An 18,314-nucleotide genomic window follows, 5' to 3' on the forward strand; every position below is an offset into this window, starting at 1 on the left:
TCGACTCTTTTGATCATTTTGTAATCAACAAAACCTAAATTAAATATATGACGACGAAAAACATAAAGATTATAACAATTCGCAGAATCACTCCCCCCATCGACCACCATCATAAGAGTTTTTTGTAAAAAATTTGTTACTTTTTCCTGTATGATACTAATTTTTTAAAAATCACTTTTCCACAATTTAGATCGATTATTATTATTATTATTATTATTATTATTATAAAAGAGAAACTATATTTTGACGTTTCTGATGTAATTAAACATCAAATTTTTTTCTAAAAAAACTATAATTTTCTTTTTAAGTCGGCCTCCCGCATGTTAGATTTCGCTCAGATTTCGCAAGTCGGTTTTAGTCTAAAATCTTATTTACTCTCCATAAAAAAACCACATAATTTAATTTTTTCAATCAAAAAATAATTAAAAATCAACAGTTTTTTCAAAATAAAAAGAAACTAAAATTTTTCCCTAAAAAATTGTCTGAAAAACAGAAGTTTACCAAGTAGAGCTGCTAAAAAAACTGAATAAAGAAAATACAGTCCTCTTATGCAAAAATTAAAGTTAAATTTTAGCTTTAAAAAAAACCTAAAATATAGGTCTTAAATCATGTAAGATATATATATTTTTCAAATGAAAACAATATTAATTCAATATAATCAGTTAAGGCGCTTGAAAATAGTTGTCACCTAAACACCTAATTGTGTTACAATTTTAGGGTGCACCTAATTTGTTTAAACTTCAAAGAAAAACTTCGACGTTGAACGTTTCACAAATTTATTGTTCAGCAATCATCATCATATACCACATATGAATTGGAAAATTAACAAAAACTTTAAATTGGAGTTCAAAATTTAACAAAAGCTCAACAACAATCTACAAGCTAGAATTATACAAATTCATAAACAGAGATGTGTACCTATACGATTACCATATGATGTCATCACCCTCATTCCCAACCCTTCAAGTGCACAAAGCTGCATACCACTAATTCATAAAAGAAACAATCGCTAATACATAATCATATCAAAACATCAACTAATTATTTATTTATCTTCTCCATTCAATTCTTCCACTCTTTCCATCACGACATATGCGTACAAAGACACAGTAACCAACATAAACACTCCTTTACTCGATATATATTACAGGGAAATTTAAACACACAAATAAATATGTTCCAACTATATGCTAGTTACAACTTGTATTAGCGATTAAACAACTATTGTTAACAAAACTCAACTGAACAATTCAAAACTTGAAGCAAAAAAAGGATAACAGCAGCAAGATAATTTGTTCAATGATTAAAGATAAATTTCGAGGATTTGATAGTGAAATTGTCGTGTGAGAAGTGAATATGTGACAAGTGAATATTAGAAATGGCAGAATTACTGACGCTTAGGAGCCTTTAGGGCTTTCAGCCAACAGTTACGTAAAATTGCATAAATTATCGCGAAAAAATTAATTCGAAGGGAGAAACGGATTGTTTGTACCTTAATACAGTCTCGATATTGATCTCCAGCGTTTGATGTTGTATTGATTGTGTTATGAGTGCTCTCAGTCTGCTTAATTTTGGGACAAAATTAGAACCACGCTTTACGTTTTTAGATCTTTGGCAAGAGAGAGAGATAGCAAAGAAGAAGAGAAGAGAACGCAGGCGCACAAGGAAGGAAGGAGAACCGGGCAACCCCGTACCATCTCCTTCCACCAAAACAAAAACAATAATTTCATTAACACTTTTGACCTGCCATGCAAGCGCACCTGACATGGCAAAGGCCGGACTCACAACATAACGAAATCAACACGCAACACCACCAGTAGATCTTACAAATCAATCTATCGCCTCTGAGATCTTCAACAAGACACATCTCGCCAAATCTCGAATACATCTACATGATTTGTGTATCATCGCACTCGAACAACAACTATTGAATCCGATCGATTACAGCTTTAATATATATCTAATTTTCCGAAGATCGGAGATCTGATATATGAGATTGAAGAAGCTGAAGAACATAACAGATGATCGTCCTTGATTGAAATTCATCATCGGTAAAACACGTGTCTTCTCTTCAAATCAAACCTGCCCAATAAACAACACGAAATCTCATTACATCAACCGGAAATTGCTTACATAAAATAATCTATGCATCTAAGAAATCCAAACGAATAAACAGCAACAAATCGACTAAATCGTCTTGTTAAATAGACGCCTTTTTCCAAGTTTAATCCAACTATGACAAAATAATCGATCAAACAACAGGTGTGAGATAGATAACGAACCTCATCCTTCTGAAACGGCGGATCGGAATCTTAATCTTCGGTAACCACAACAACCGGTGGCGATCGACTGATCGTAACATATCAAATCCATAACCAAAACGTAGATCGAAGAACGATCTACAAGATTACAATGATATAATCGTTTGAAACGGCTAACAGAAACCAAGATCTAAGAAGAAACGTGAAAACTTCGTCCTTGATAAAGGAGAGATAGAAGTACACGGCAACGAATAGAAGATGATAGGGGATATTTATTGACCCTTTTGGTTGATCCAACGGCTGTGGTGAAATTAACGATGGTGATTTGAACGGTCAGATTTTAGCGTGAGTTGGTAGTTGATAAAGGCTGGACAGATAATTATCAGCTTGCAAACGTGGTTGGTTGTTGTTATCTCATATCTGGGCCAAGTATTTTGACTATTACGCCCGTCGATATTATTTCATTTTTTATGGTTTGATATTTTTTAATTAGAAGGATAATAACATTTATAGCCTATAGGTATAGCTAATGAATTGTAATCTTTTAGCCTATTAGGCTATTGGTCTATTACATTTTTATTTTCTACCTTTACCTCAACTTCATATCATTTCCATTACTTTCTTAGTCACCTTAAGAAGTATTTACCATTCCGTATGACCATTTCATATAAATTAGGAAAGAGCCCATGTGTTATATGGAACACGTGGGTTGGAAATAATTTAAAGTTTTTTAAAAAATGATTAGAAATAATTTAAAGTTTTCTAAAAAAAAGTGACATAAAAGTGACTGTTTCCAAAACTATGTAACTACAAAATTTAATAGTGTATACTAAGGTTGATTATCCATTTACCAAGGAATGCCTAAATGTGTAATAATGGAAAAAGTATGAGCAAAAAAAATATCGAAATAAAACAATGTTGGAAAAAAGTATGGAAATAGAACAACGTTGGAAAAGAATTGGAGATACCATTGTTTTTGGTACAGAAGTTCCTATAAAAATGGGAAATGCCCTACCTTTGAGTGCGGTTTGAATTATTGATTTACGTAATTGGAAGTAACCAATTAAGTTTACAACGAAACCTAGAAATCGATCACTGATCCAATTTGAGTACCTCTACAGGATAGACCTCAACAGAAAACTGAAGAGTAACTGCAGCAAGTGATCGAGTTTAGTAGTTCCTCATATAAAAAGAGACCAAATTAACAATTGAACATACTTTTGTGGGTGGAGATTGTAATTATAAAAATTGAAGGGATTAAACTGTGAAGCCCCCAAAGAGTGGTGCCAGAAATCTAAAAGTCTAAACTTTACTGTTAAAAGTTCACATGCGCTTTAATATATATATATATATATATATATATATATATATATATATATATATATATATAATAAAATTTAAGAGAAAAAATTGTGGAGCTCCATAGCTAACTCACTTGAAGTCATCCTCACAATGTTTTTATTCTTGTGAGGGATGTTGTTCACCATGACGGAGGTGGTATTGTCATATTTTTTTGAACGACTGAATTATATTAAAACGAGTTAGTAATGCATTAGAAAAGCTATATATTACAAATAGATAAAAGAGATATACATCAATCGAACCAAAATAATGAATTTAATCTAGTTCTATTATTAATCCAATTAAAGGAAGAAAGTTGGATGTCATCCAGTGTTAATTTATGGTTGTGTTTAATCTTGCATATGGTAAAAATCAAAAACTTGGAATGGATTTTTGCCAAATAGATTTTTAATGCAAAGTCTTCATTGTTTTATTTTTTGTTTCTATGATGAATGTTTGATTTAGATTTCTATTTCTATGGTGATGGTTGTTTATATGGTAGGGGTTTGATTTCTAATTTTTATACAAGAGGTTTGTATGGTGGGTGTTTTCTATGGTGACGTTGTAGGCCTGGCAATCGTGTCGTGTTCGGGTTGGCGTGTCGCGGGTTGGCGGGTCAAAATATGCTAACCCAAACACGACCATTTAAATATACATGTCATGAGTTGGCGGGTCACGGGTTGGCGGGTTTGGAACATAAACCCATATATGACCCACAAACCTGTTTATTTATACGGGCCACAGGTTGACGTGTTCGTGGGTCAGATTTTGGTTTGTGGGTCAGATTCCATAAATGATATTGACAATTAAACATAATTAAATTTTTTATGGTTGATGCAAATATATCCAAATTTTAGACAGTTAACTACTTAAGTCTTAAAGATCCAAATGAAAATTAAAAACATTCATAGAAACATGTTCAAATAAAAAGTTAATACAAACATAGATAATACTTATTAAATATTTATACTTGATAGATAAATACACTTATATATATATATATATATATATATATATATATATATATATATATATATATATATATATATATATCTTTTTAATTAAAAATATATACGGGTTGGCGGGTTAACCCGTTTATTTTTTGAGAAACCCATATATGACCCGTTTAATAAACGGGTTAGCAGGTTGGCGTGTTGACGGGTTGAAAAACTCAACCCAAACTCATTTATTTCGTGTCGTGTCGCGGGTCATGTTGAAAATTGTCAGCCCTATGACGTTGTGTCGAATGTAATAAAGCGTTGATATCATAGTGACATCGCATATGATCATATTGTTAGGATGTATGAATGCAATTAAAAAGTGGTGGTTTCCACTAACATAGAATGCACTATCACCCATCCATCAAGTTAGGTTCTAAGAAAGAAATAACACACGCGGGTATGTGATTGGTGGAAAAAAAGAAGGAATAAAGTCTCTTGAACTTTGTTTTGATATATTAAAATAACGCAATATAACACGTAATACCACATGGAAACCTAATAATAATAATCTAAATTTTAAACCAATATATAAGTAAAAAAGATGTATAAAGTAGTAGTTTTTGATAATTCTTTTTTTTTTTGGACAAAACAATGTTCATTAATAGAAATTTGATCACAGTATGTTATCTTTCTATGCAAATTTATTTAATGATAAAGTTTTAGAAATTACAAAGAATTTTTTTTAGCAAAATCTCTTCTCTATACTAATAAAAGAGTAGTCCTTTTGCCAAATGCTATAATATTAGAACTCCTAATTAATATGATGCCACTTGCCATTCTATTAATTTTCTATTTTAAATTCATTAAACCTCCTAATTAATGTGATGTTATTTGTCAATATATTTATTCTATATTTTAAATTTTATATTATTGTTTTCATTAGTTCACAAATAAAAAGAGTCTAATATATATGATAAATTAATTCCACATATTTATTTGAATCAATAATTATAATTTTACATAACTAATAAAAAAATCCCTTAATTAATAATGTATTTAAAATTTTATACAAAATAATTAATTAATAATTTTGAATTTTTTACTATGAATATTTAATTAATTTTGTATCCGTGGTTTCCACGGGTTATAAACTAGTAAAGAATATATGAAGGTAGAATATATATGAAGGTCTAGCCATCTAGGGGCTAATATTTCAAATTATGCAATTCAAGCAAAAAAAATTCATAGAAGCCGGCTGGGCTAGAATCGGGCTTCACCCAAGACCCAACAAGACCTGCCTAAGGAGCTCCTTCGATTTTCAATTTCAATTTACTTAATCAATGTTCAACAAAACTCATCATGACTCCGACATGGCTTCAAGGCTTGTACTTGTCGTCAAGTTTTGACAAAATACCATTTTAAGTCACATATGTATATAAAGAGGAATATTAGTAGAAAATATATATCAAATTATTAATTATATTAAAAATTGTCGCCTTAAGTCACGTTTTACAAACGACGTGGTTCACCACAGCTCAAAAAAACTTGAAGCTTGACATTGCCGTCAAGTTACGCCTTACGTTATTTAGAACATTGTATGTACTGCATACTCATGTATGTTTATCACATTGTGTGCGGTAATACATTTTAGACAAAATTTTAAAATTGGTCCTTGTTGTTTTCATAAATTTCATCTTAAGGATATCTATTTGAAAGAGCTACACTATCAGTCCTTGTGGTTTCAAACATTACATTATTGGTCCGTTAATTTTGACTTTTGACCATTTAGTTATTTTGAAATGACCAATATATCCTTGGATCAAATATTATATATATGTATATATATATATATATATATATATATATATATATATATATATATTTACTATCTTATAAAACAAATCTCATTATTTCTAAAAATAGATTGAATAAAATAATAATATTTTTTTAAGACATACAAATCATTAAGCTAATTGTACAAATAATCACTAATAAAATAATATTAAAATTTAAACAAACTCCTATAAATCTTCTCTTCCAAGGTTTTGACCAGATCTTTTTTCATTCAAATAAATACTCAACACCCTATAATTTGGATATTTCATGAATTTTCTTTATTTTTAATATGACATGTTTCCTAAAACAAACTAATGATTAAATTGAAAATAGAGAAAATTACACGAATGGGCCCTATGGTTTGTGGTCACTTACACGCTTGGTCTCGAGAAAGATTTTTTAACTCGGACCGTCCCCAAAACTTTAATTTGTTACCCGCCCAGTCCTTCTTTTAACTTTTCCGTCTGTTTAGGTGTTAGTAACTCCCATACCAGGGGCATTTTTGTCCTTTCGCCATTGCAAGGCCTCTAAAACCCACCTCGTTCATTCGTTTTCTCAATTTCTTCTTCTCACTTCTTCCTTTCGTGTTCTTCTCTTGGGCTTGCAATCCAAACGAAGGGAAAAAGGTGCACGTTCCCACTTTCCGGCAGCACATGCTGCTCAGGTATGTCTGTGAGTTGTAATTTTAAGAGACATAAAAGCAGCCGACAACAGATATCTGCAGCCGAAGCTTCTCGAAGAAGAGAACCCCGAACTATGAAACGGAGCGGCAGTCTCTTATTCTGTGCGGCGTGTGTGTTGGCTTCTAGTGACAGTTTCTGGTAGGCCATCAATCGACAGAGTAGCTCCCAATCGAAATCTATCAGCCATGGATGTGCCTGTAAAATTACGATTACAAGGTTTCGCCATTTGAGTTCGAACTTCTGCTTCAACATTTTAGAAATTTCTATATAAATTGAAAAAGATTTTGTCCCTCTTTATATGATTGCAAATATTACGTATAAGAAAATCTTTATCCTAAATTTCTAAGAATTTCGATCTCAATTTTGACTTTAAAAGTCAACTGTACCTTGAGATATATATCTATTGCTCGATACATTCCTTCATCGATTGACCTTGCAAAATCAGTGACAGTAGCAACCAAAGATTGAAACTTTTTGAGCTTCAAGTTAACATCGGATGCCACCTCAGCAAGATAGTTGTCGATGAGATTAGCCACCATCGTCACGGGTGTAAGCGAGTAAGAATTCCTGGTTAAATCATCATCATTGTCTTCTAAGCAACCCGAATCAGTAATTTCACTTCCATCTTAATCGTGATCTCGATCTGCAACCATGAGATGATCAAGCAACCCGACCCGTCTTTCCAAATTCTGAAGGCACAAAGGGCTACATGACCACAAATAATGAACAGGGTGGGTTTTAGAGGTCTTGTAATGGCGAAAGGACAAAAATGCCCCCGGTATGGGAGTTACTAACACCTAAACAGACGGAAAAGTTAAGAGAGGGACTGGGCGGGTAACAAATTAAAGTTTCAGGGACGGTCCGAGTTAAAAAAACTTTATAGGGATCAAGCGTGCAAGTAACCACAAACCATAGGGACCATTCGTGTAATTTTCTCTTGAAAATAATCATTCTCTATCGAAAAGAAATTAATTGTCGAAACAAACTATTTGTCGTCCGCCGCTTTGCGCGGGTAAACGGCTAGTATATATATATATATATATATATATATATATATATATATATATATATATATATATATATATATATATATATATATATATATATATATATATATATATATATATATATATATATATATATATAAGATTTGGTCCAAGTGTATATTGGTCATTTAAAAAAAAACTAATTGCTCAGAAGTTAGATTTAATTGTAATAAAGAGCAATGAGTTTTGAAACCATAAGGAACAATAATGTCAATAATGTAGCGCTTTCGATAGATATCCTTAAAGTGATATGTTTTGAAAAGCATGGGGACCAATTTTGAAATTTTGTCTACAATTTAACCAAACCAATCTAAATACGTTTATCTAAGCTATATAAGGGTTGAATAAGCATTTATATTTTTGTGAGGAAGCATGCCTTGAAACTTATTCTTAATTATTGTGGGGTTTATATAAGAGAAAAAGAGATGATGAAGGTCGAATCGTCGAAATACTTGTGATTTGGATTTTTCAAAGGAATAGTTGAAACAGGTACAGATAAGATAAGAAAAAGGAAAAGAATAACAACTTTGTGAGAAATTTGAAAATGGCCGAAATGACATAGAAAGATTTCATTATAAATATTCATTAATACAAATTCAAGTTTAAAGTAACAAACCACGATTTCATAAAAGTTTTACCTTGTAATGTAGTTTTTCCCACTAAATATTTTACCAGGTCTTCAGCTGTTGTTCGATTTCTCCGATTCTTCCACTTTGATCTCGTACCATGCTTCTTCAATGCATGCGGAACCGAAATAATAATTAAATGGCTTAATGTTAATTAATATTAAAGATCAACCACCTCTTGAATAGGTGCATCATTTTTTTCTTGGACTCAATAGACTGTTAAAATTTATTTTTTTGGTACAAAATCTATCTTTTTTCTTGAAGTTAAATCAAAACTTGTTTAAATGTAATATCTAACCTAGTACCTTAAATTTGTAAATAAAAAAATATATATCATAATATTGTCACGAACAAAGCCATCTTGATCTAAGAAATTTGTGGAAATTTAGTTGACACTTATTAACTCTTAAACTATCAAACTATCGTATATGACCTTAGCAAAGTATTGGGAGCACACCGATGACCCCAATTTAATATGGACCAAGTTAAACTTTTAAGTCCATTTAGAGGTTTCCGCAATCGAGTAAAATGGCCACTCATTCGAGTAGAATGCTTAGGTTTCAACTAATATATATATATATATATATATATATATATATATATATATATATATATATATATATATATATATATATATATATATATATATATATATATATATGGGTTCAATTGAGAAAAAAAAAAATTGAGAATGGGGGAATCATTCTCAGCCAATCATTTATTTTTGCCGCAAAAGCCTCTAACGTACCGGCGGAAATGAGAAACATTTATTTTTGCCGCAAAAGCCTCTAACGTATCGGCGGAAATGAGAAACGAATGCACATGTGTTTTCCAACATAACATATTTCCTTAAACTATGTTAATCATTACCTTAATATATACAAAAACATAGTTTTTTTTGTTTTTTTTTTTAATTTTTATAAGCTATTTTTATCAAAAAATGATTTTAAATATACCAAAATTCATGATTTTTTATTCTCTACAAATAGACATCCATATTGATATAGTTTTAAGATAAAATAAAAAAAAAATTATATTTTCAGCTATCGTTATTTATAAATGAATAACAATGCATCAGGTTTTATTACAGTACATTCGTTATTCATTTATGAATAAAAAGTATGATTTTTTTTACAATTTAAGTATCATTCAGATATGAATATAACATATAATAAACATAGTATATTCATATTTTAATATTGGACGATAAATTCACTTGTGAATATTAACATAGTATATTCACTTGTGAATATTAGATGGTATATTCACTTATGAGTATTAAATGATATTTCATATGTGAATATTACATAGTATTACATTGTATATCACATGTGAATATTACAGAGTATATTCACTTGTGAATATTAGATGATATATTCACTTATAAATATTACACAGTATATTCACATATGAATATTACAAGGTATATTCACTTATGAATATTGAAGGTATTTTGACAAATATATATAATTTTTATATGTTATTCACATATGAATAACATACAGACTTGCATATTTGTTTTGTGTTTTTAATAATCATATACTGATTCAGGTGAGAAAACATATTCATATGTGAATATAACGTGCTAATTTAGTTTATGCATTTCATCAAACAGTTGGAGTGCAAACAAGTAAACTATTTTAAAAATGTTAAAAACATCAAGTTATCAATTCCAAATCATCATATACTTCCGATTTCGACTTCAGATGCGACATCCTATCTCTGATCGATTTCTCAATTTGATTTTGATTTCCGAAAATCCGATTGAGAACCTGTGATTACCGATTCTAAGTCCCTCAATGTCGACTGTGACTGCGAGTCCAGAACTCCGATTCCAATTTCATGAACAGCGAAGAAATTCCTGTTTAGTTGAAGAAATCTAGATGATTATTGAAGGTTGGAGGAAAATTTTTGATGATGAACGAACAGTTATCGAATTCTCTATAGTTACGTATTTGAGATTGAAGGTTATTACGATATTTACAAGTTTGCCACCGTGTCTTTTATGCTTAGATTAAATGAGTGGCTGAGAATGATTCCCCCATTCTCAACCTTTTTTATTTTCTCAATTGAACCCACCTATATATATATATATATATATATATATATATATATATATATATATATATATATATATATATATATAACGGTTCTTTAATCTTATTCTATTTTTTTTAAATAGCAAACTATCATACTCCTAATATAATCTTAAACATTATCTATGTCTCATAATAAGACTTGAACCTATAACCTTTCATTTGAGAGAGTGGTGGTTGTCGAGGCCAACACAAATAATAACCCTGAATATTACACATTAAAATAGTGTATAGTGGTAAAAGGATCGAATCCACGGAGATTGGTTCAATTTATAACTCTATGAAATATCTCTTTGTAAAAATACTTGTAAAATGACAATAAAAATAAAATGGGGGGTTTTGGTGTTTTGAAATACTTGAAACAAACTAGAATTAACTATGATTTAAATAGACAAATGCAACAAAAATAAGAGTTTGATGTAAAATCAATAAGGGAGAGATGGTTGACTTAAAGTTTCCTCACTTTGACTTTTGATGAACATATCATTAGAATCCAATGGTGCAATACTTTGATTTAAATCCTTAATTTGGCTATAGTAATCCAAGGAGCTTGAGATTACCTAGACTTTTCTTAATTGTTGAAATGGCTAGAGAAGCTCATAACAATTTCCTTAGTCAAAGTCACTAATTCCAAATAGCATGTAATTAGTGAAAGTCAACTAGCATTAAGAACCAAAAAGTCACCAAATCCAAGAGGGGTCAAATACTTTCACCACCATGTTGGAGGAAATGTTTTTATGATTGTGTGAAGCAAAAACAACACAAAAATCATTTGTTGCTTGCTAATTTGAGGATCCTTTACTTAATCAAGAAATTAGCCAACTAATCACCACAAACACATTTAAACTCATGAACTAAAACATACAAGTAGTGATAAGATGTTAAAACACAAAACATTCCCATAAAGATTTAAGAACATGTTCATGGATTCTTCAACATTCAACAAAAGTTCAAAGGATTAACCAAAAGTCAACCAAGATTAGTTTAGCCAAGCATGGCTAAACCCAAAGAAACAAAGTTAGAGAAGATTGTACCAAACATTAAGCAAGAATCAAGAGGTAAAAATATGATGTTCTTCAAGTGTTCTTGGCCTTCAAAAGTCTTCAAAACTCCAGAGAGAATCTCCAAAAATCGGATGTCCAAGAGTATGCAAAAGATGGGCACCAACCTTCCTCAAATAGCTCAAAAGAAGGATTTCCGAAATTGCCCCTGCAGGGCCTTGCGCGACCCGCGTGCTGCTGCGCGGGTGGTACCTGACATGGGCTCCTTTGAGATTTTGGGCCTCTAAAGCATATCCCACTAGCCCAGATCGAATCCAATCACCTCCTAGCCCATTTTCTTCAAGTTTTTCTTCATTTAAAGCCCAATTTGACCTCTCTCAATCCTCTAAAGCTCGTGAACTCGCCCGATTAATAATTTTCATACACTTGAATGTTCCCCCGCATCTTTCAAATTTAAAGCTCAATTCTTCCAAGCCTTCAAGCAGTTGACAAGTCCACCCCATGAATCACCTTCATAGCCATCAAGCATGAAATCTCCAATTCCCTTCAAGCCCAATCGCCTCGCAAGAGTGCCGCCCCGCTAGTTTCCAAGAAAATCTGCAATAATGCTCAAGAAACTAGAAAGTACCCCGAAATGGTCATAAAAATAACAAAAGGGAAAATATGCATGGAAATTATCTAAATTATGAATGAAATATGCTAAAATAAACTATAAAAAGAAGTAAACAAAACTAACTATCAAATCACCCCAAGCTTAAACCTTACTTGTCCTCAAGTAAGACAAGACTAAAATGAACTTGGGATGAACTATCCTAGAGAAAATAAAAAGAATGGATAGAGCCGCAGAACCTGATCACCGTTAGTCAACATGGTCAGAATTGATCTTGCTATTACCTCACGAATTTTTCATCCGATGACAATGGTACCATAAACCACAACTAGGATAACTCCTTTAGGTGAGTAAGGAGGGATGAGCAGTCGCAGCCTCAATGGAGCATGCATACAATGAAGAATATCTGTAGTAGGGAGAAAGCATTTGGATGGGCTCGGGTGGAGCTCTTCTTTAAGTGTACACTCTGATCTCACGTTTGCCGGTTTCTCTCATGTGTAACTAGGTTTAATCGCTCGGGCACCGTTGTAGGAATCGGTTCACTTGGTGTTGGCCCAAACCTCCCGTAGTATCCGACTCGACAGTCTCCCTAACATCACCAATTTGCGAAAAACAACTCGATCTATATACAATAAAACATTCCTAAATAAATGAATATCAAACGTCGGGTGACCAAAATGTTGGGAGATTTAGTTCAATAATTGAACCGGCCACCCTTCTCAGATTTCTGCAGCTGGGAATTTGCCTGCCCCTTTTTTGTTTTTTTTTGTTTTTTTTTTTATTTATTTTTTTGAAGGTAATGTAATAACAACCCTTTGACTCAAAATTTGGTTCCTAAAGTGTGTAAGTGGAACCGAAAGGGTAGTAATATAATCCGAATGGTCTAAGCGAGAAAATGACCATGTGTGGAGCATAAATATATAATGCAAGCTCCTCTTCAAATTTGTGAATTTTTTTTTTTTTTTTTTTTTTCAAAAAATAATGAAAATGTCCACATGCGGACTAAAAGACTTCTCTAAAATCCTAAGAAAATCGCAAAAAGATATGGTGATGCAAAGAGACCGGATATGGATTCTACTCGGGGACAAGCACTAGTGCTTCATCCTAACGGTTCAAACGTGATCAAGTGTGATCCTCTCGGCGGTAGTGACCGCAAGGCTAAGACATCCATTGCTATAATATATCCTACAGTCATTAGTATTGTATGCATAATTCTTCATGAAAACTACCTGTCCATGATCACTTACCCCTTTAAGCTACCAACATCTGATCCCAAGTATGAGATCCCAAACTGCAGCTAGTGGTCCCGGTTCGATGGGTGAGATAGCAACAAGATCCTGGACCAATAATGATACAATAACTATGAACCTGTTCCATGGCATCCAAGAGAGGTGGGAATAAACAGACAACAAAAATGCATGAATGCTAATGTCTTAAGCTAAATGTTATGCAAAAATAAAAAGTAGAAAAGAAGAAAATAAAATCTTTTTAAAATTTAATAAAATAATAAAAAAAAATGAATGCAAATTAACTTAAACTAATATGTTATGCAACCTAACTAAAAATGCATGAAAAAGAGTAAGAAAAAAAAAGGGAAATGCCCCACCCCAAGCTTAAGAACAAGCATTGTCCTCAATGCTTAAGGAAAGGGCAGAAAGGACCTAGATCGGGGGGTCGGGCGGGAAATGCCCGTGGCGATGGTGGTAGTCCCACATATCCTGGAGCTGGCGTGAAGTGTGAGAGGAGGACTGCTCCAATCGATCAACACGACTTGCCACATCTAGGATGGCTCGCGAATTCTCTTGCGTTTGGGCGTCGATACGCTGCACCGTGGAGAACATTGTGGCAAATTGGTCAAAGAACGTGGGGGGGAAATATGGTGGGACTTCGTGTCCCTCCTGCTGATGCGGCTGGTCAAAATGATGTGGAGGGGCCTGGAATTGATTATGCTGAAACATCGGCTGCTGCATCGAAGGCTGGTCAAAATGGTCCTCAGCTTCGGGCATCTCATCGTCCTCTTCTTCATCTTCTTCCTCTTGTTCATCTGCATCGTCACCCTCATCATCACCGAATTATGGGAATACACCTGCTTGGGTCAACTGATCTGGAGGAAGCCAAGTGTCGGGGTCGTCTGTATCGAATGAAGAACCGATCCAACTTGGCAGGATGTAAACCGGAGCTTTGTCAGAGTCTAACCAATTGTACGTGCGTGTTCCCCGATCGAGCAACATCTCCATCCGGATGAGAGTATCACAATCTAGCAGGAAGTTCGGTGGGGTGTCGACAGGTATGTACTCGGGGGCCGGGAAGTCTAGGCCGACGGCTCGACCTATGATCGTGATGAGTCCCCCGATGAAAATTTCCCCTGAGGAACGTTGGCGTATGGAGTCACATTTGTCTAAAAAGAAGCCTGAAAAACTGAGGGAGAGTGCATGCCTCATGCTTCGGAGGAAAAATAGCTCACATCTGTTGATTTGACCAGGCTCGAGACGCCCGAAGATACTCGTCGTAAGGACTCGGTGAGCAATTCGCCAACAGGGGTGAACGATGTGCTTGGCTCGCTGTCGGCTTGGGTTGAAGGTTGGGAGACCGGAAATTTGCATCCAGAAGTTTGCATCAGGGCAACGCAGAAAATCTTGGTACTCTTGACTTTGGGGGCTGATGCGGAACGGATCGTCTATACCCATGATAGAATCAAGCTCTGCGTATGTGAGTCTATGATGCTCCCCTTTCAACTGGAATGTGAGGACTTCCGTGTCATCATCTCGTGCATATGTGCTAAGAAATTCCATTGTGGGTTCCTCGTAAGTTTTGTCACAAAGTCGAAGAAAACCACGCCAACCGAGTTTTATGAACAAATGGTATACACCATCATGCACCCCAAGCTTTTTCATGGACTTTTTATGGTAGAATTTTGTCGGCCGGATTGCGCGACCCCGAAGATTGGAGCGATAGGTTTTGATCTCAGCATTTGTAAGGGAAGGATCGCTTCCCTCTTCTCCTCTTTTTTTTCGTTTACCGGCTGCCTTGCGTGATGGACCGGCGGTATCCTTTTGCGGGTTAGGATCGATCGATGATCCATGGGTGCGTGTCCGAGCCGTGGTTTTGCCCATTTTCGAAACCTACAATATCAAAAACAACTTCACCAACGTAATCCCTCACCTCACCACTCTCAAATCAATGCAACTATCTTTAGACCGAACACAAAAAAAAGAAAAAAAAAATCCAAGAAATAATGACACCCAACTTTTGACAATGTAAAATTGTTTCAACAACAACACTCGGTTAATTTGATAATCCCAACAAAAATTCGGCAGCAATACGAGACAAAATGAGGAAATCCCAACCAAAGTTTAAACAATTTTTGAACAAATTTCCAAACAAGTTAACCAATCTCAACCTTTCTCAAATCAATGTTTCCAAATAAACCGGGCAACAACTAACGATCTTAGGCAATTTCCAAAGCATAATTGAATGCAATTACTGAATTGAAACAATGCAATGTAATAAAAACCAAGGAAAGAGAATACCCGTTTTATCCCAAAATTGAACTTGAACCCGGAATCCGCTACCGTGCACCCCAAGCTTTGGTTATTCGTGGGTGCCTAAATGCAAGACTTGTTCATTGAACGGATATTTTCAACTTGATTTGTGTGAAAAATCCGGCGGCGGCTCGTGGTGGCTCAAAAATTATGGGAAATTTTTTTGTGAGATTTTGAGGTTTTGTTTGGTTAGATGTGAAGATCCCCGAAAAAGAAACACTTTGGTGGTGTCGGGATTGCGAGAGGTGGTGGGAGTTGGCCGGAAAATGGCCGGAAAGCCGCGAGTTGGGTGGTAGTGGCGCCCCTAAACCCGACAATGGATCAGAGTAAATTTTGGGTGGGGTTTGTAGAGCACGGAAAATGGTGAAGAATGGCGGTGGTCTCGTCGGATTCCGACCGGTGGAACTCCGGGAAATCGATTTTTTGTGAAAAGTGGGTTTATGTGTTCTTGAGAGTTTGAGAGAGAATGAGAGGGTTTTGAGAGAATGAAATGAAGAAGGAGAGTTGCTGGAGGTTTTCAATCCATATTCAAGTGTGGTCAACACCCGGTCAATGTTGGTCAACTCATTAAACCACCTGGTCAACGAAAGTCAAAGCTGGTCAACAAAATAGGGGATAGTCGTCAAAACAGCACGCGGGTCGCGCAGAGGGGTCGCGCGGGTCGCGCACATGTTGCAGTTTGGATTTGATCTTTGTTGCATGTTGGAGACCGGCCGCGCACACCAGCCGCGCACCTGTGCGCGGGTCGCGCAGAGTTCTGGTCCCGGTTTGCGATTTTTTTTTTCGTTTTCTTCACTAGTTCTTGATTCGGAAGACCCCAAACACCTAGAAACTCTTGGCTTCTTCAAAAATGACTTTAAAAGTTGCATCAAAACATTTTCAAAATTTCTTTATTCGAACGTAGAAATATGAAAGCATAAAGCTTTCCAAAAATGCCCCTCTTTAACGTCTTAGGCGAGACGTCCTTCTAGCTTGGTTCAACACACCGGGACATCCAAGTGGATGATTTCAATAACACTTGCATTAAAACCTTCATAGAATGGCTTTAATCGGTGCCCATTGACTTTGAAAATTTGTCCCGTTTCTTCACTTTGGATTTCCACCGCTCCATGGTCAAAAGTCTTTATTACAACAAATGGGCCAATCCACCTTGATCTTAATTTGCCCGGGAATAACTTCAACCGTGAATGGTAAAGTAAGACCCTATGTCCCGGTTCAAAATTCTTCCGGGTGATGGACTTGCCGTGGAAGAGCTTCGTTTTCTCCTTATAAATCCTTGCGTTTTCATAGGATTCGTTTCTCAATTCTTCTAGCTCTTGGAGTTGAAGTTTCCTATGCCTTCCAGCCTCGTCAATGTCGAAGTTGCATTTCTTGACCGCCCAAAATGCTCGGTGCTCTAACTCGACGGGAAGATGACAAGGTTTTTCGAAAACTAATCTGAAGGGCGACATTCCAATCGGGGTCTTATAAGCGGTCCGATATGCCCATAAGGCATCGTCGAGTCTCAAACTCCAATCCTTCTTTGTCGGATTCACCGTTTTCTCTAGAATAGACTTCACTTCACGATTCGATACCTCCGCTTGACCATTCGTTTGAGGGTGATAGGCAGTGGAGACACGATGAGTCACGTGATACTTCTTCAATAGAGCCTCCATCATTTTGTTGCAAAAGTGCGTCCCTCTATCACTAATCAAAGCCCTAGGCACACCAAATCTCACAAAAACATTAGACTTTAAAAACTCGATAACCGTTTTGGCATCGTCCGATCTTGTGGCTTTGGCTTCAACCCATTTAGAAACATAGTCAACTGCGAGTAAAATATAAACGTTGCCAAATGACACGGGAAATGGGCCCATAAAATCAATCCCCCATACGTCAAAAATTTCACAAACAAGGATTGGATTTTGGGGCATTTGGTTCTTTTGCGAAATGTTTCCCGTTCTTTGGCACCGCTCACAACTTTTGCAAAACATATAACAATCGCGTGACATGGTTGGCCAAAATAATCCACATTCAAGGACTTTTCTCAAAGTCCGGCTAGGTCCGAAGTGTCCCCCACAAGCAAATTCATGACAAAATTGCAAAATGGATTGGTGCTCTTGTTGGGGCACACATCGCCTAATGATTTGATCGGGACAATGTTTCCACAAATAAGGTTCATCCCACACATAGTATTTTGCATCACTTTTCAACTTGTCTTTTTGAGAACGCGTGAATGTGTCGGGATACCTTTTTGTGACCAAAAAGTTAACGATATCGGCATACCAAGGAATAGATTGGGTAAGGGAAAAGAGATGCTCATACGGAAACTCGTCCCGCAATGGGAGAGGA

At 35.0% G+C, this 18,314-nt stretch overlaps 1 protein-coding gene and 1 long non-coding RNA gene across 2 annotated transcripts; both read right to left on the minus strand.

Annotated features, from left to right (window-relative positions):
- Nucleotides 1-1,569: 1,569 nt before the first annotated feature.
- Nucleotides 1,570-2,627, minus strand: LOC111910599 (uncharacterized). Its single transcript, XR_002856583.3, has 2 exons — nt 2,283-2,627; nt 1,570-2,082 (listed from the first exon to the last, which is right to left on the minus strand). It is a non-coding gene; the product is annotated as an uncharacterized LOC111910599 (long non-coding RNA).
- Nucleotides 2,628-6,948: 4,321 nt separating this feature from the next.
- On the minus strand, nt 6,949-7,601 carry LOC111910593 (BTB/POZ domain-containing protein At5g03250). The gene is made up of 2 exons (XM_023906420.1): nt 7,449-7,601; nt 6,949-7,302 (listed from the first exon to the last, which is right to left on the minus strand). Exons 1-2 carry the CDS (start codon nt 7,599-7,601, stop codon nt 6,949-6,951), a joined length of 507 nt encoding a protein of 168 aa, XP_023762188.1.
- Between the last annotated feature and the right edge of the window lie 10,713 nt (nt 7,602-18,314).

Source organism: Lactuca sativa, chromosome 5, assembly GCF_002870075.4.
Source record: "Lactuca sativa cultivar Salinas chromosome 5, Lsat_Salinas_v11, whole genome shotgun sequence".
Classification (NCBI taxonomy): domain Eukaryota; kingdom Viridiplantae; phylum Streptophyta; class Magnoliopsida; order Asterales; family Asteraceae; genus Lactuca; species Lactuca sativa.